The sequence below is a fragment of the Globicephala melas genome, chromosome 18 (genome assembly GCF_963455315.2).
Source record: "Globicephala melas chromosome 18, mGloMel1.2, whole genome shotgun sequence".
NCBI lineage: Eukaryota > Metazoa > Chordata > Mammalia > Artiodactyla > Delphinidae > Globicephala > Globicephala melas.
Genome location: NC_083331.1, coordinates 11,666,991 through 11,686,495, shown reverse-complemented (window position 1 = coordinate 11,686,495; position 19,505 = coordinate 11,666,991). Strand labels below are relative to the sequence as shown.

At 42.0% G+C, this 19,505-nt stretch overlaps 1 protein-coding gene across 5 annotated transcripts in view; it reads left to right on the top strand.

The window, feature by feature from the left end:
* The window catches only part of DCLK1 (doublecortin like kinase 1), a 326,889-nt gene that overhangs the window by 153,005 nt on the left and 154,379 nt on the right, over positions 1 to 19,505 (top strand). For all 5 annotated transcript variants that reach the window (XM_060288223.1, XM_060288221.1, XM_060288222.1 and 2 more), the window contains exon 4: positions 14,850 to 14,949. In XM_060288223.1, coding sequence (XP_060144206.1) covers positions 14,850 to 14,949 — 100 coding nt within the window. The remainder of the gene's footprint in view (positions 1 to 14,849; positions 14,950 to 19,505) is intronic.

The window sequence follows — 19,505 nt, the reverse complement described above, 5'->3', positions numbered from 1 at the left end:
TTGTTGGCTTTTCTGAGAGTAACCTTAGAAGTTTATGCTTTACCAGGGCTGCATACAATTACTTGCCTTCTGCTAAACACTTGTTCTGTGCCTGACACATGTCCGTACATTATCTTATCAAATTCTTTCTACCATCTTGGGAGGTGGATGCAATAGTATTTTCATTCTCTCTATGAAGAAAAGGAGATTTCTAAATGTTGAGTAATCAGCCCAGGTCACCCAGCTAGTAATGAATGGAATTGAGTTTTAAATCAGGTGTCCTCAGACTCCAGAGCCGCTCTTCGAAGCTTTTCAAAGCTACGACAGCCATCCAAAGCTACTCTTATATGTTGTCCTGTATTGGTGTTTCATGAAATGAAAATTAGACCATAAACATGTGGAAACATAAACGTGTCCTCATCCAAACATTGAGAGTATCTCCCAGTCCTTGCTAGATGTTCCCTAGATAAATGCACTGACCCTTTATGTGCCATTAGGGACGTTCAGAGCTAATCACGACAGAAGGCCATCGATACCGTAAGACTAGTTTCTGAAAGAAAGAAGAATCATGTCAACTTACTTCTCACTAGTGAAATACCTAATAAATAAAAATCAACCATTAGAAATGATTTATGAAAAGCTTTGATTTTTATCCTCTCACTTTGATGTCTTAGGCCCCAAATCTATTTCCCCAGATGGCTGAGTTTTATTTACACTGTTTCCTTCCAACTAGAGCTAACATTTGTAATAGTTTTTAATGGCCCTGGTGATTTTCACATTTGGGCAGAGCAGATGTGACCAAAAAAAATACTGTGTATGATTGATTTTTATTTTTAAGAGAGACCTTTCCCTTGGAAGGTGAAACTGGCAGCCTTTCAAACCATGATTAGCCCTTATAACCAGGGGATGACTTGAGGGGCAGGAAAAAGAGGCAGAATGTGCTTCTGGCCTTTATCGAAGGGGTTTAATTTTGTTCCATCTCTACTGAGCTGGTAATATTTGGTCTGAAATTTCCTGTTATAGATTCTCCATATCATCTGCTTCTCCCCTCTTTTCTCCCAGGAAGGGAGAAAAGAGAGTCATGGTCAGGGATGGGCAAGAGAAGAAGGACTCAAAAAATAATCTCAGTTGAGAAATCCACCCTTTTCCCAGCGTACCAGAGTAAGCACGCGAGGACGCTCACGCCCACACACACAGACACATACAGCATCAACTGTATTGATTGTTCATGGGCTCCCATTTCCAGAACTGGTGGGTCTGGACTGCAGGCTACCTTGACTGTCTTTGGAGATTGCTAGAGTTGGAGTGTATCAGGATGCCTGGGGGCCTCCCTTGGACCTTAGGTACAGCCACGGGGACTGGCCTTATGCACATGAACCATGGCTAATGATCACTTAGTATGGAATTCTCCCCCAGAGATTGGAAACTGCCTGCCCATGGGTTGAATTCAGGATACCGGTGTGTTTTATTTGGAATGCACAGTGTTTTTTTATTAAAAAAAAATGCATTGCCAACTTTTAAGAATCGGGGACTTTCAAATAAAAACCTGATTTCACTTTCTCTCAGGAAATCAATGAATCTAGCAACACTGGGCTAACCGTCCTGCAGGACAGGTGTTGAGGGAGGTGACCCTTTTAGGTGAGAGGAGGGTTTCGGTTTATAACAGCCCCACCAATTTCCTGTTGTCTGCCTGTGTTAACTGCCATTTTCCACCCCATTTGCGCTGGGTTTTATGATGCTTGGCCCACTTCACTGTTTGTGTTACCCTCCAGGCCTCTGTAAGCATTTGAAGTCGTGATGCTTTGCACCTACAGCTCATGCATTGTGGGGAAGTGGCAGCCAGCCCCATGTTATTTACCGAACTCTGTATGTAGATAAAAAGGATTATAGAAACTCTAATATATATACTATAGGATGAAGACAAAGAAGAAATATTGGCCTAGAGTGTTTTGGTCACCATATATAATTTTTTTAAAGACCATTGAATAAGGAACATCTGCAAGTATATGTTCATCGTTGTATACCCATATCAGCCTTTATTTATAAAAACAATGTTTTGGGGCTTCCCTAGTGGCGCAGTGGTTGAGAGTCCGCCTGCCGATGCAGGGGACACGGGTTCGTGCCCCGATCCGGGAAGATCCCGCCCACATGCTGCGGAGCGGCTAGGCCCGTGAGCCATGGCCGCTGAGCCTGCGCGTCCGGAGCCTGTGCTCCTCAACGGGAGGGGCCACAACAGTGAGAGGCCTGCGTACTGCAAAAACAAACAAACAAACGATGTTTTGAAACCAATCCTTCATTTTAGACGTCATAAAATTTTTTATCTTACTATTGCCATGTCTTTCAGCCTTTTGTCAGTTTTGCTTAGATCTCAATACAATTATGCAAAACAGTATTATCATTCAAACAACTCCAAACAATTCTAGAGAATGTTTTCATTAGCAATTTAAAAAACCTATTCTCAAATACATTTTTGGAAGAATAAGTATTTTTTTCTCCAATAATATTTTTGATGCTATATAAATGTTTGTCTTAGCTGCAAACGTTTGAGTTGGGGTACAATAAAAGTAATTTTTTCATATAATAATTTTAGAATGTAATTTTCGGTTGCATTTGGACTGAATACTACTGGAATCATTATGCTCAACTAGAAGTGGTTAAGCATCCACCAGCCAGAACACTGACCAATATGTTACACATAACATACAGGAGACAAAAGGCTGTATCCTCAGTTCATTTAAAAAATCCAATGTTTTAGGAGCACTCCCATTGTGGAGCTGTTGATGGTGATGATGGTGGTACCAGCGGTGATGGTGGCCATGGTGTTGATGGTCATGGGGCAGTGGTGATGGTGGTAACAGTCATTTTGGAGATCTCAGATTTATGGGAATGTCATCATTTGAAAAACATCATTTACTTGAGAAGACTAATTTGAATCGTATAAAAAAAAATCCCTTTTTTTAACATCTTTACTGGAGTATAATTGCTTTACAGTGGTGTGTTAGCTTCTGCTTTATTAAAAAAAATCCCTTTTAATGTCAAGCTGTAAAGTCAGACAAGTAGATTAGAAATAGAAAGATTGAAAACAACCAACTCCATACTTTAATGTCAAGCAATTTACAAATTTTCCTGGAAGAAGCATGCTTCCATGGGTTTGGGAATATCATTTTTTGCCTGTAACCTCAAGTGACAAGCCAGTGCACAAGAATATAAAAAGTAGAGTGTTTGTCTTTATACTTTTATCCCTCAAATAGATACCAATTCTTTGGATTGTGATTTTCTTGTGAACCTTTTTTAAAAAATCAGGTTTTACCAAAGGGTACTTGTGAGGAATCAACGTAATGTTAAGTCTCTCTTTGGGGCCTGGCACATCATAGGCCTTTGCACTGGTCTTGGGCTCCTGAAACATCAAGGGGGAAATAAGTCATGCACTGATTCACTGGTCATGTGCACATAGAGATAAGAGTCAGTAAAATTGCAAGAGAGCTAAATGCTTTAAGTACATCTTTAACTCCTGATCAGAGAAACCGTATCTGAGAGTGCTGCCTTGCACAGGTTTTGTGGGCTGTGTTTGGCCCTCTGGGTTTGAAGCCCAACCTTTGTGATCCACGCTTCCTAATTCACCTGCACTCCAGGAACCCCGTCGCAGAGCACCTTAAGCCAGCTTTTCGGTGTCCTAAGTTTAATTTGCCCCACACCTATCCTGTTCAGGGTTCCCAGGCTTACGAACACTTAGTGGAAGCATCTCAGAGCATCACTTTTTTGTCCTTCCTCTTGACATTGACAAACGGTGACCCTGCTCTGCCACAAACACAAGCAAATGGAATAAACACGCATGAAAGCACACACTTCCGTAAATCTTTTTGGAAGGTGTAATTATTTTCAAGGAGCTTTATATGGTTGTTTCTAGATCAAAAGTTGCGTGGACTGAATGCAGCCCAGAAGAACCTTTTGTATGGATTTGTTTATGTGGTATTGCAGAGATATATATATATATATATATTTTAAAGTTGGGGGATATGAAATTTGACAACAATTCTTATTTAAATGTGAAGTCATAAAGTACTGCAGGGTGACACAGCGCTTGGTGCTGCTGGCTTTAGACATGGCATTTGTTATCCTTTTTGCTGCAGTCACCACTGAAGTTTGCCTGGTCCGCCTCCCTCATCTGTTTTCTCTGCCAAGCCCAGGCTGGACCTGTGTGGCGACGTTCACCGAGGGCAGCCAGAGCACCTCTCGGCATTGGCAGTGAGAGCTTGAAGTATTTCTCGGACTTGTTTGAAGCTGCCATTATGCCCAGCACCTCTGTTCACATGTTAAGCAGACAGCTCAGTATTAACTCTCGGTGCCACCTTTTCCCCTTGGGGATTGTTTTTCCTCATCTGCTCTGAAAAGCTCTGTATTCGTTGGCTTCATGTGTCTCATAATTAGTTTATGTCTTCTTTTTCCAGTGATCGTAGTATAATGTTTCTGCCTAATTAGAAACTGAGTCACAATCTCCACTACCTATTTACATGGATCTTTTAGAAGATCCTCTCAGCAACAGCATGTAAGTTTAACTCTTTTTCTAGCCCTGAAAAGAATGACTTGAATCAGGCTTGTTAAATAACCCTGTTCTTGGGCGCGTGGCAGCCCTCAGCTTGAACGTCGCTTGCCTTAGTCCGTTAGGTCTGCTGTAACACAATACTGTAGGACTTCCCTGGTGGCGGCAGTGGTTAAGAATCCGCCTGCCAATGCAGGGGACATGGGTTCGAGCCCTGGTCCGGGAAGATCCCACATGCCGCAGAGCAACTAAGCCCGTGCACTGTAGAGTCCGTGAGACACAGCTATTCAAGCCTGCGCACCTAGAGCCCGTGCTCCATGACGAGAGAAGCCACCACAACCAAGAGTAGCCCCCGCTCGCCGCAACTAGAGAAAGCCCACGCGCAGCAACGAAGACCCAACACAGCCAAATAAATAAAAAACAAAATAGTACTGTAGTCTGGGTGGGTCATAAACAACAGAAATTTATTTCTCACAGTCCTAGAGGCTGAGAAATCCAAGATTGAGTGTCTGGTAAGAGCCTGCTTCCTAGATGGCTGTCTTTTTGCTGTAAACTCACCTGGCAGAAGGGGCAAAGGAACCCCCTCAGGCTTCTTTTATAAGGACCCTAATCCCACGACCTAATCACCTCCCAGAGGCCCTACTTTCCAATACCATCACACTGGGGGCTAGGATTTCAGCATATAGATTTGGGTGGACACATTCAGACCGTAGCATCCATCTTGAGGTAAGTGGTATGCATTTGCTTCTGAGCTCAGATCAGAGATTATTTGTGCCCTCTTTAAAGAGATGACTGTGTGACAGTTTCCACGTTCTTGCACTATGGTTTAACTCCTTAAGTGAAGAGTGGCAGGTAGATTAAGCTACTTCTTTTTAATAGATTTTATTTATTTATTTATTTATGGCTGTGTTGGGTCTTCGTTGCTGTGCGCGGACTTTCTCTAGTTGTGGCGAGCAGGGGCTACTCTTCATTGTGGTGCGTGAGCTTCTCATTGCGGTGGCTCCTCTTGTTGCGGAGCATGGGCTCTAGGCGCGCAGGCTTCAGTAGTTGTGGCATGCGGGCTCAGTAGTTGTGGCTCGAGGGCTGTAGAGCGCAGGCTCAGTAGTTGTGGCTCGCAGGCTCAGTAGTTGTGGCGCACAGGCTTAGTTGCTCCACGGCATGTGGGATCTTCCCAGACTAGGGCTCCAGCCCCTGTCCCCTGCATTGGTAGGCGGATTCTTAACCACTGTGCCACCAGGGAAGCCCTTAGAATAAGCTATTTTAAGGATGTGGTAGCCAACAGGAGGGAAGTCTCAGGAGAAAGCAAACACAGCAGTGGGATTGAGGTTACATTAACTTGTCAAGAGGGCAGACTTGGAGGCCTCTGAGGTCAGCTCTGTTCTCCACACTCCTCTTTCCCAGATGTTCAAAGGTTTTAGTATTCCATTCTCAAATGGTAGCCCCAGATTCCTCATCATGATGCCTGGCCCAGAGACCTACCATGCCTGACCAGTGCCAGCACTAATAGTAGCAGCTGCCCGTCCCCCTGTGCCTTCCCTGTGGGCCAGTAGTTACTGAGGGCTTTAACTACCTTCATTCATTGAATTCTCAAGGAACTCTGCACAATAAGCCCCATTTTACAGATGCAGAAACTGAGGCTGAGGACGTTTAATAGCTGCCCAAGGTCACATACCTATTAGGTGGCAGAGCCAATGCCCCCTGTCAGTATTTGGTACTAGAGGGTCACTTTACTCCTAAAAAAAAAGAGAAGAAGAAGAGGATGTTAGTATTTAAAAAATAGGATAAGTAATGAAAGAACCATCATTTAGAAGAGGTTGCTGTCCCATGAAGGATGGTGACCCTGTATGAAGAGCGCATTGCTCCATCAGAGAGGATGCTCCATGGCGGTCTTCCCTAGGTGATGTCCACGTGAGCCAGTGGCTGAGAACACACTTAAGGAGTAGATGTACTTTCCATTCCATAATTATTGGAATTGTTTTTTTCTGGTTGACCCAGCAAATTAAATTGCTTGCATTTCAAAAGAGAACATTTCTTTTTTCCATTTCTTTTAAGCATCAGCATGTTATTCCAGTGTTAGCTCCGAGCCAATTCTGAATTTCAACAATATTATCCACTTTTGCAAAAAAAGATCCTAGAGCTTCAAACTTGTAAAAAGCAGTTTGAGGAGCTTTCTTTTCTTCTCTCTGTTACTATTATTTTACTATTATTAGAATAATGTATTGCTTTTCTTACTGGTTATATCTTTTTCTGAGGAAGAACCGTAGTTTCTTGAAAATATTTTTCCTTATTAGAAATTTCTTTGTTTTTCATCTTTACTGGAGCATACTTGCTTTACAATGTTGTATTCGTTTCTGCTGTATAACAAAGTGAATCAGCTATATGTATACATATATCCCCATATCCCCTCCCTCTTGAGGCTCCCTCCCACCCTCCCTATCCCACCCCTCTAGGTGGTCACAAAGCACCAAGCTGACCTCCCTGTGCTATGCAGCAGCTTCCCACTAGAATTTATAGCTAGAAGAGCAATTGTAAAATAAACTACCATTTGTATAAGTTTGTCATCAAAGAAATGAAAAAGTGATAAACGAACAATGGAGAATGTATTTTTGTGACAATAATATAACGTATTCCTAATATTTGGCTATAAGCTAATTGTAGACATATTTTAGAACTAGAAATGTATGGAATTACATGATTATAGAACAGGAAAATTCACAATGGTTGACTTATAATATCATGTGTCATAACAATGCTCAATGCTAAGAGTTAAGAAATGAAGCGAAGTATGGAATGAAATTGGAAGAGAAATCTTCTCAAAATTAAGTTTTGACAGGAGGAGGGGGCCTATGTGTGTCAAGTTTTAACTGAGAGCTAATTATAATGGTCATATTACGAGTTGTGTAGAAAGGAGATTGTTGATTCTGGTGCCTTAGATACACAGGTGACTGGACTTTTTTTCAAAAGTCTAAGTATTCCTTTTTGGTAAAGATTATCTCATCAAAATGTGGACAACAGAACCTTTAAAGCTACCCTCTTTAACTGGTATCAAGAAGAATGAGAAATTATTATAATTAGTATTATATCCTTTTTTAAAAAAAGAAAATTGAAACAGAAAGGATAGGGATACTCAATGATTCCAATAAATGGACTGAATTTCTTGGCTTTTGTTTTTTGTGGTGGTTTGTAATTTCACTTAAAATACATTAAATAGGTGACTGAAATATTTTTAGCGTCTCTAACATACCAGGAGACATCTGATAAAGACACAGTGGCTGGTGTGGCTTCAAACATATGAGGCCATGGCTGCAGAGATATCCCTAATTTCGTTGGTAGAGGTCACTCTTGTAAAGAAAATCTCATCATACAGGCGCTGCTGAGAATCTCGCCCTGTTCCCTGATGTCAGCGTCACCATGGAGATCTCATTCCAGTAAGGGGGAATGGATTCCACAGTCCTGCTTTGGAAACGTGTAAATAGCAGATGCTTTTATTGCCTTTGTTTGAATCTCTGCCCTTGTAGAGCAACTCAAACCGGAAGCTCAGAGCAGAGGAAGTCCATATTTGTCTGCTGTGATTTTTCCCCCCCCATGTAAGCAGCTTGGTCCCCTGGGACGGGAGTGCATAAAGACAAGTTAATGGGAAAGAGATGAATTCAGATTTCACATAAAGAATGTCAGAAAACTGAATAATGTTTTCCTTGAGTCAAAGAAATAATTCATACTTGCTTTAATACTTTTTATTATAAGCTATTAATGTACAATATATGGGATAACTAAATGGTTTTATCAACTGAAATTTATAATACAAAATTGGAAGGGTACATGTTTCTATGAATTTGAATAGACTTGTTTTCCTGAAACTTGGTAGTTAAGAGCCTGCATCTGAATTCTAACTGACCTGGTTTCAAATTCCTATTGATCTTCTGTTTAATCTGGCTACGTTTTTTTAAATCTTAAAATAGGGAAAATAGTAGCATCTAACTATTGTTTACTAGTGTGTCTCCTTCATAGCAGAGGGGCTTAAATGTAATCATGTATATTGAAGGTTAAGTATAGTAATATATATAGAAATATTCTTGTTGCTATATCACACCCAGAAGAGAATTTTCATCTTTTCTTTATATCTTCATCACATAATTACCGTGGTAAAACAGAACCATTACAGAAACTGATAAGTAAGAGAATTTAAGTAACCGGTCCAAGTGTATACAATGACTATGGCAAATCTGTGCTCAGAACCTGTGTATCCTGATCCTCATTCAAAGGCTTTTTCCAGCACATCTGGCAATTATAATCGTCCGTGTTTTTCCAGATACAGTGGTGTTTATATTTGGGATTAGATGTTCACATAGTAACCAAAGTGTTAGGTAAGAACTGCAAATTAATTGATGGAATATTAAGCCTTGTGTGCCATAAACTACCTCCTTTATGAATTGTATGCAGTACATCTGTAATTTCGTTTCTAGTGTAGGGACATTTCAACAAAGGACACTTTTCGCAGAGGAATACAGATCTCCAGTTCCCACAAAACTAAAAGTTGGTGACAGACCCCGATAGGCCCTGATTAAGATAATGGTTCATAGAACTATATATACGTGTGGAAGCAGGTAAACATATTTGCAGGTGACTGTCACAGCATCATTTCAGTGGAAACTTTTTTTTTTTACGTCTTTATTGGAGTATCATTGCTTTACAGTGGTGTGTTAGTTTCTGCTTTATAACAAAGTGAATCAGTTATACATATACATATGTTCCCATATCTCTTCCCTCTTGCGTCTCCCTCCCTCCCACCCTCCCTATCCCACCCCTCCAGGCGGTCACATAGCACTGAGCTGATCTCCCTGTGCTATGTGGCTGCTTCCCACTAGCTATCCACCCTATGTTTGGTAGTGTATATATGTCCATGCCTCTCTCTTGCTTTGTCACAGCTCACCCTTCCTGATCCCCACATCCTCAAGTCCATTCTCTAGTAGGTCTGTGTCTTTATTCCTGTCTTACCCCTAGGTTCTTCATCAGTGGAAACTTGGTGGAAATCAGAGGCATGAACCCAACTTCTTGTTAGCAACTTCTACCAGCTTTGCACCAATTCCCTGATACTAATTCAAAGTGTGCTTTGCACCAAGATAATTATACCAGTAGAACCCCTGTTCTCAAAGTGAGAAGGGGCACCCATGTGCTACATTTGACCCAAATCTACTTAGAGAAGAAGGCTGTTTGTTGTGCCCAGGAGTTACGTACTAAGTTTTTTTTTTTAACGTTTTATTTGTTTATATTAGGTATACATTTGATTTATACTTATTTGGAAGGAAAACTATATTTGGGCTAATAAAAATAGCTAAAATTTATTGAGGATTTATTCCCTTCAGATTCACAGTCGAATTCTTAAAACCACCAATATGATAAACGGAGGCACAGAGAGAATAGCATCTACGGGGCAGAGCTGGGTTAATGCAGAACCCGGGGTTTGACGACAGGGCTGTGCTCTTGGGAAATGGTGCCAGAGCAGATGTTCCCATTGTGACACAGAATCGCACTCAGGGAGGCACTGCCTCTGCCCAAGGTTTAGGATCTTTAGAAGCAGGGTTTCCTGATTTGCTCAAGTCAGTGGTAATGGCAGAGCACGAGCTGCACCCCAGCCGCCTGCCTCCAGACCCATGACAAACCACTGGAAGTTATTGCAGGTTACTCTCTGCTGAATTACTAATTCACCACAGTGTGTTAGGAGTGTCCGTCTGTGCACATATGTGCTGGAAATGAATAGGGGAAGGATGAGGGCAGTCGTATTCTCAAGGCCTAGCAGGGTGGCTGGCAAATAATAGGTGCCCAATGAACATTTATTGAGTGAAGATTAGGTGTTCAGAGCAGGGGCGAGGCACTTTGGATTGGAGTGGATAGAGAAGGTAAGGCTTGGATCTTCAACTGAGCTTTGACTCATAGGAGGGATTTGAATAGGTAAAGAGTTAATAGGAGGGGATACCTAATGGGAAAAAAAAATATCATACCAAAGCCACACACGCATAGGAAAGAAAAAGCGCTTTTCCAAGGAGAATCAGTAAAGCAGATCAACTGGAACATGTTTCAGGTTGGAGCATAGTACTTAGGTTTATCTCTCCATCCACCCACCCATCCACCCACCCACCCACCCACCCACCCATCCACCCACCCACCCACCCACCCACCCATCCACCCATCCACCCATCCACCCATCCACCCACCCATCCACCCATCCACCCACCCATCCACCCATCCACCCACCCATCCACCCACCCACCCATCCACCCACCCACCCACCCACCCACCCATCCACCCACCCACCCATCCACCCATCCACCCACCCATCCACCCATCCACCCACCCACCCATCCACCCACCCACCCATCCACCCACCCATGACCCACCCACCCATCCATCCATCCATCCACCCACCCACCCATCCACCCACCCACCCATCCACCCATCCAATGCTTATTGAGTATCAGGCACCATGCCATGGGTAAACCTACCATAGACTTGAAAGATAGGTTGGAACCAGATTTTGAGGAGTCTGGAACGCCAAGCTCAAAGATGAACTTTAATTCGATGATAAACCATTGATGCTTTTCTGAGCCATGGAGGGAGATGGTGAAAGTTTTCTGAGGAGAAGGAGCTTAGGAGAATTAAATAGGACCGGTGGGAGAGAAAGGAGATGGGAGTGAGAAAAACCATGAGAGGGAAATGCTAAGGTCCACAGGTGAGAGGCTAAGCTCTGGACTGATGTGGTGATGGGGGTGAAGAGGAGGGGCAGGAAAGGCCTGGGCTTGGGAGACGGTACAGAGGCAGCATCTGTGGCCATGGAGACAGTGGAGGCGGGTGTATGCTGACAATACCGACTCTTCTGGGGGCAAGAGAATGATGGTTAAACAGGAACAGGTTGGACTTTCTTTTCTCAAACTTCTTATCTCTGCCTTTGCATCTTCCCTGGATCTAATATTGATGGATGATTCCAACATCTGATACCTACCAACCAGAGAGTTCATGAAAGAATAGGTCAACTCTCACTACCTTGTTGTAGCAAGGAGCATGTTTTTTTTAATCCATAAGTGGAACTTATTTCTCAAAGCTGGTTACCACTCTGACTTTTGAGAACCTCAAACTTAAAAAGGAATAACAATGTGTAAATATATAAAATCAGATCATTACGCACAACATTGGTTTTACATTTGTCTATCTTTTCTAATCTTTTGATATCAGAATGTACAGTAATGCCTAAAGGAAAGTTCTCAAAGTATATTGGCCTAGAGAAAAGGGTTATAAATCTTACTCTGTTATGCTTTATTGTTAGATGGAATACATTTACAGCTACCTCAATATCAGTGATAAAGAGTGAGAGCACGGATAATTGAAGGGCATAGATTATCCTGAATCCATATTTATTGTAACCTTGTGTTTAAGCCTCTGCTATCAACTGTTTTACCAAGGCTTCTAACAGGGAGCAGTTTTATAAATTTGAATTTGATCTACTGACCGTACCCACCTTCTCTGGTGGGAGGTTGTGAGCAGGGAAATGGCTAAATGGTGCCAGAGCAGAAAGCACAGAAAACATCACAGTTTCTGACAGTTGAACAAATTCTTGATTTTAGTCACTGAAAATTGAGACGTAAATGAATACATGTTGCTTGGCATTGAAAGGACTTTTCCCTTTTTTTGTGCTGAGCGATGACAGTTAGTTTTCCTTAATCATCACTGCGTTCCTTTTACGTTCTTGGAGTCCTGGAGTTGGAAACAACATCAAAAGTTCATCCTCTTTCAGTTCCCACTTGCCAACAGAATTATACCTAAACTGTCCAGGCTGCATCATTGTCTGTTCCGTTCTCTGAGTCTTCTGGGAGGCTGGTCATGGGATTATGGTGGATGGGAGTTGGCTGGCAACCTGTTCATAACACACTATAGTTTTGATAGTTATTTGTCTGCTTAGCAGTGGCATAAAATAGGCACCAGTAGGTGAATGTCTTCTCGTTGGCCATCTCATGCTCTAAAATGCAAATGATGGGACTGTGAGGAAAGAAAGGACAGTTTCTTTTGGAAAACAGTACTTTTCATCCATCAGAGCTTTGTCATCATAAAGTTTGGCGCAAAGCCTGGCACAGAGTAGGCCCGGCATAAATGTTTGAATGATTTAAAAATTAGCCAATAAATATTTATCAGCTAGAGAAATATGGTAGCTCAGGAGTAGGGTAAGTAACTCTTATTTCCTTTGTGTGTTCTTTTCACTTATGGCCGTCAGCACGGTACCAAAGGGACCCTGTCAGACAGGAGTCCATACCAATGCGGGTGAGAAGAGTTCCAGAATCACATGAGTCTGGGAAACACTATATTCTTCTATCATCTCCTCTTTGGAGTTGCAGTGTACATTAGCACACTAAGGGTTTTGAGAAGACCAGAAATAAAGAAACCTGTTTCTACTGGTTAAATATTCCCCAAATCTCTTTGGCTATGGGACCATTTGGGGCACAAATGCTATTAATCATTCTCACTTTAGGAAATACTGCCTTTTTAGGGTTAATTCACACTTTGCCTGAAAAAGACACGGTTTCCCATTCTTACTCATTTTTGTATGCATGTGTGCTGTATGCTAATGGACATACAGTCGGCACAGTATGGACTTCTGCACGTAAAATGACAACGGCCTATGTAGGGTTGGTTGGGATGATACCCATGCTGATAAAGAAAGCTGGGGTGAGGAGTGCTGCGTCATAAAGGTAAAAATGAACAAGGTCGTGGTTGGAATCTGACAGAGAGGAGTGAAACGGAGAGTGGGTTCTGAATTCAAAGAGCCTGTTTTTAACCCAAGTAGACAGAGCTTCTGACACGAGTCTTAAGACCTTGGGTCCGTCTTCCTCGATGATTTCAAGGTCCCCCTTAAGTCACCTGTGTTTTCAAAGCTTTTGCAGACAGAATAAGTACTGACAACCATGAATGTCCCTCACTCATACTTAATGCTTACCATCAAACTGTTAGAGAAATATCATTCTTAAAACCTCAACCAAGCGATTATTTGGAAAGGAGAGATTATTTAAGAAAAACTATGTAAAGCCTGCACAGCATTGCGTTTGGGGCTCTAAAGTGTTCTCCCAACTTATTTCTGGAAGTCCTACAGCATCTTTGACTTGTCAGGGTCATGCTCCAGGAACTGACAAGGAACAGAACCCCACAGGTGCTCTGTGGATGAAGCTACCAACAGATAAGGGAGGGGCTCGTAGGAAACACAGACCCAAAATATCTCACATATCAGACACAGGGAAGCTTGTCTCTGGTCCTTAAATATCCGAGGGAAAGTGCAATAGATAAATAAGAAAGTCTATTTCATGCAGCTCTGAACGGTGCCTTCAGTTGACCGCTTTACAATCTGCTCCAAGCAGTCAAAGAAAATTGAAAATAGATAGAAATCAGCAGTGTTTCCGGCGCCTTCTGCTGGCATTATACATACTGTGAACAAAAAAAGTATTACACCGCACGTCCACGTATCCACAGACAGAGAGCAATAAGCTTGAAATTATTCATCTGGACCACATTTACTTGGAAAGCGGCATTTAGCTCTCAAAGTTCGTATTGGAGAAGAAATTGAATAAATATCAAAAAGTTGTTAAAAAACTTTCCCTTTGGGTGACTACAAGCTGGGGAGCCCACAGGAGTGTTAAAGTTTAGCTCAGCTTGAGTTCAGGGCATACAGTCCCTCCGTATCTAAATCTCAGAAATGACTTTTTCTATTATTTATGTATTTATTATTACTGTATTCTATTATTCCTTGTATGAAGGGTACCATTTTTGTTTTAGCTGGAGGTAGAATGGGTCTCAAGGAGACTGTTATATTCTTGTTAGGATATAACTATTCTTCTCTGTTTGTTACCCCAATGATCATCATGTGTATGGCAACTATGGCATCAGTTACTAGAAAATGTATTTGTTGCTAAAATCAGATGCTGACTTTTATTGCTATCAGGGACTGTTACGTTCGGAAGCGTGAAGGAGCGCCCCTTTTTCCATATGTTGCTGCATCCTCTCTGTTATGAAAATAAAGGGTTCTTACCTCATATCCTATTGATATATCAAGTAATAAATGTGACAGTTACCGGTTCTGTTTTCCTTATCCCGTCTTCCTGCACCACTGAAACGGAACAAGTTTCTTACTAGTAACAGATGCTTGCAACCTTCTTTTGAAATTCCTCTGGAGAAGCTGCCCTGTTGATTCCATTAGATGGGAAGTGGCTTTATGCAGATGTCCACTTGCAGGGATGCACTGTTGTAATTGCTGTTCTGCTGACCCCTTGCTGAGTGCCATGCTTTTCTCTTGTAGGTGATGTGCCTTCAGGACTTCTTTGGTGACGATGACATTTTTATTGCATGTGGACCGGAGAAGTTCCGTTACCAGGATGATTTCTTGCTAGATGAAAGTGGTAAGGAAAAAAAAAAAAAAAAGTTCAAAACCAGGGGAAATTTGAGGCAGCTTTCCAAAATGAGCTGCACCAGGCCAAGATTATGTCAACTCAAAAGCTACCAAATCAGTTTCAGATCCTCAACCAACATGGCTTTTCCATATCTTGAATTTCTTTGATTTTTTTTTTAATATAGAAAACAGATGAAATGATCATTGGGAAGGTTAAATCATTTAAAGGGTAAGTTACCAGTGGCTAATTTATAACCATTTCATAACTAAATTGATGTTCTATAGAAAAATCATGGTGCCGATTTCTACATGTTTAATTATATATTTTTGTCAAAGTGCGTAGTTGAGAGACGTGTAACATAAAATTGTTGAGTATGTGTCTAGACTCGGCTTTCACACGGCCTCCTTTATCCTTTAGGTCCTAACTGAGAAAGATGGTTTCGTGTCCTTTTCCTTTAAATGCTTCAGAGCTTGTATGTCATTAGAATCTATGAAGGATCAAAAGAGAGGAGGGAAGCTCCCTTCCATTGAAAATGGAATGTGATTTTCTTTTTACGTTTGTTAGAGGAGGAACAGTTGATAAAGAGGAAAAGGTGCATCTCAGCATATGAATGTGAAAGGTTGTAACTTCAAGGATGATGTTTTCTGATACCATAAATCATCTCAGAATCTTAACAGCATCACAGGGAAGATTATTGCCCTGAACAGAGACCTTTCCTTGATCACATTACTTCTGGTTTAATTAGGGACATAGTACATATTTATGGACAATTCAAACTGTTGCTAGTTGGAAATACTTTTTGACGTGATAGTGAATTTCTTGCTTAGATGAATGCACGTAAATCAGTGAGTTTTTGAGTGAGTGGCTGGGAAATACTGGAGCTCCAATACAGCTGATGTACATTCACGTAGAGTATCTACGTATCACGTAGAGTTACATGTATTTAAACACACTACAATTATTTCGTCATTTTAATGTGACTTAGGGTATATAGGGAGGGATGAGAATAAGAGAGATTGTCCCTTTACCATAAAAACTTTAAATGCCCAATAAAAGTTTATATAGATATATCCCTTGAAGAGATTTAAGTCATTTTGGTTGAAAGGGCTTAACTGGAAGAGTGGTTTGGTGTCTCTTTCCCTCTAAATACCTTCCATCTTCATCTCTGATAGACTGTCCTTGGGGGCACAGATTTATGTACACCTGTCACACATATAATGTCCTCTGGGAGGGCCTTCTTCAGGATGAGGCAGCTTTGCCATTGTGCAAAACAACTGAATGTTAGGAGTCAGGCAGAAGAGCCGGCAGCACAGTTTTGAGAAAAATAAACTGCCTTGACTTTCGATTTAAAGAAAATAGCTGTTTCTGGTAGAATGGTCTGAGAGACCAGATGCGTTCTGAAATGAGAGTTTCATTTGTTGCTTTGATACGGAAAGCAGCCTGTCAGACTCGAACAGGAATACAGCTCAGTTTCAAATCAGCAGAGTTGGCCTGGGGTTCCCTAGCCCTCCATCTCTACCCAGCCCCCAGGTAGACTTGGGGCTTCTCCCCGACCCTGCCTTGCTTGGTGTGGCCTTGTGCTGGGCTTTCCCTCCTGACAGTGTGCTCTCAACTCAGAACGCTGCAGCCTACTCGTGTTCATCTGCGATGGTGGGCAGGCAGGCTTTCTGAAAAGTACAACAGAAAAATCCCTGTACTCTCCCTTTAGAAACCTTTCTTATTAATAGGAATGCATATATATATACACACACATGCACACGTGTGCACGCATCAAGGGATATTGACCGTCACATATGGCTTGGCCATTTGAAGGACCACTTCAAACTATTTTAGTGAGAAAGTGAGAACTTCACATCCTTTCCTGAGATGAATATACCCTAAGCATTTCTTGGTGTGAAATATATTTGCTGAGTAACAGTGTCCTCCCCCATCCTCAGAGAAACACGTGGATTGGGGGAGGGGGTAGAAAGAAGTCTAAATGGAGCTTTTTACTTCCTTGGATGAACCTACCCTGAGACTAAATTCACACGTTGACAACTGCAATTTCCCTGTTGCTTGTATGGCATGTTCTGGTGCTAATGTATTAACATTTGAATCTTTTCTTACGTGCTCTGAGCATGATTTAGCCCAGCTTATTTGTGCTTGCTAAATGGTATTTGCACGTTGAGGCTTCATTTGGCCTCTTCCATAGTAGCTTCCTAAAAGGAGCGTCAGCAGGGGGCCCAGGAGTCTACTGAATTAAGACTGGCGCAGGGCTGTGCTTGATTTAATGGCGCCAAGAAGTGGTCCTTTGCCACAGGGCAGCACTTTTATTTTGTCTCTCAAAATTAACCCAGCTCCCAGTGTGTTCAGGATTAGCAATAATACATCCCCCTAATTACTGCTGGGAAAGCTTCTGGAGATGGCTCTTAAGGTCTTTGCAGTGAGGCGTTCTGCCATGACAGACATTTATTTCATGGGGCTACAGTAGAGCCAGATCCATATGAGAAACTGCAAGGGAGCCTCCTTCCTCCCCTGTTTTCACATGGAAAGAAAAAAATGCCTTCCTTCTTCCAGCTCCGAATGTAACCATTTTAGCAATATCGTCATCAATCACTGGATTCTTAGCGCCTTCTACCATGGTGGATGCAGCACTATATGTAGAGACAAGACAGGCCAACAGATCCTTCCCCTGTGTGGCTTGTGGTCTAATTTAGAAATGATGAAACATAGTCAAGGGAAATGCCAGATTGGAGACAGGAAGCTTCACATGGTTTTGCTTGTATATTGATGATAAAATGATGAATTTATGATTTGCTGCCATTAAAAAGTGAGCGGATTTTGTTGAGAAATGCCTACCTCTTACCTGGGAGGGATAAGTACCTCCTTGGTGAGGAGCCTGTCACAGGCTGCCACCTTCTGTTCACCCCCCAGCCTCAAATCCAACACCCTCAAACTCACCTGACCAGTTTCCTCACCAACTTACTTCACCCCTGCCAGGCCTGACACCTGCTCAGGTATCTAAACCTCACCCGTCCTTTTTTGTCAATTTTAATTTAATTTTTTTATTGAAGTATAGTTGATTTACAATGTTGTATTAATTTCTGCTGTACAGCAAAGTGATTCAGTTATATATATATGTGTGTGTGTGTGTATACATTCTTTTTTATATTCTTTTTCATTATGGTTTATCACAGGATATTAAATATAGTTCCCTGTGCTATGCAGTAGGACCTTGGTGTTTATCCGTTCTCTATATACTAGCTTGCATCTGCTGATCCCATACTCCCACTCCATCCCTCCCCCGCCCCCTCCTTCCCCTTGGCAACCACAAGTCTGTTCTCTATGTCTGTGAGTCTGTTTCCGTTTCGTAGATCAGTTCATTTGTGTCATATTTTAGATTCCACATATAAGTGATATCATATGGTATTTGTCCTTTCTGTTCATCCTCTCTGTTTACCAATTCCCAAGTGTCCTTGATTCCAGTGTTAATAAGCATGACTTCAAACTTAACATATTTTTGCTTAGGTGTTGTATTTGCTTTCTAGGGCTGCTGTAACAAAGAACCACAGTGGCTTAAAACAACAAAAATTGATTCTCTAACAGTTCTGGAGGCCAAAAGTTCAAGATCAAAGTATTGGAAGGGCTGTGCTCCTCCCCAAGGTTCTAGGGAAGAATCCTTCTGTGCTCTTCCTAGTTGTGGATGGTTGCCATTAATCCTTGGTATCCCTGGCTTGTTGTAGCATCACTCCCGCCTCTGCCTCCATCCTCACTTGGGCTTCTCTGTGTGTCCAAATGTCCCTCTTCTTATCAGGACACCAGTTATTGGATTAGGGTTCACCCTAATCCAGTATGACCTCACCTTAACACGATTACATCTGCAGAGATTCTATTTCGAATAAGGTCACATTCACAGGTACCAGGGTTAGGTCTCTGACATATCTTTTTTGGGGGGAGACAAGTATTGTTTGGAGTTGTCCAGATTTTATTTGAACTTGAGTTACAGGTAAACTCATCTTCCCTTGTTTGTTTTGTCCTGTCTTTCGATTTGCACAGTTATAGCTTTATCATAATTAGAATACATAAACAACAGAGCTGTGATAAGGCTGCCTCTCCCCTTACCTTTCATAGGTAGGATCACTCACCAGGGGGACCAGAGGGATGGGCTGAGAATTTCAGCAATGGACTTGACAGAGCCCCTCTTGAAATCCCTTTGACTAAGATGAAAATGTACGGTCTGAAGGATAGAGGTGGTTGTGTTTTTAATTGCTTGAACGGCCTCGTCCAGAAAGTGTCAATACTGATTTATAGGTGGAATATGCTGGGAGAGATCTCTGTTAGAATTGGCCCCAGAAGGTCCCTGAAGGGAGGGGCTGTTCGTCGGCTGAGAGTCACACCCCAAGGTTCTTCCTTGGATTCTGTATAGTTTAGCATCGTTAGAGATGCCCATTTGAGAAGGTTGATGGTGTGTGGGTGAAATCATCTGGGAGGGGAACTAATATGGTAGAAGACAGGTGAGGATCCACAGAATTTTAACAGGATGGGTTGTATCTAGGAAGATAAAGGTGAATTGGCATAGACAGGAA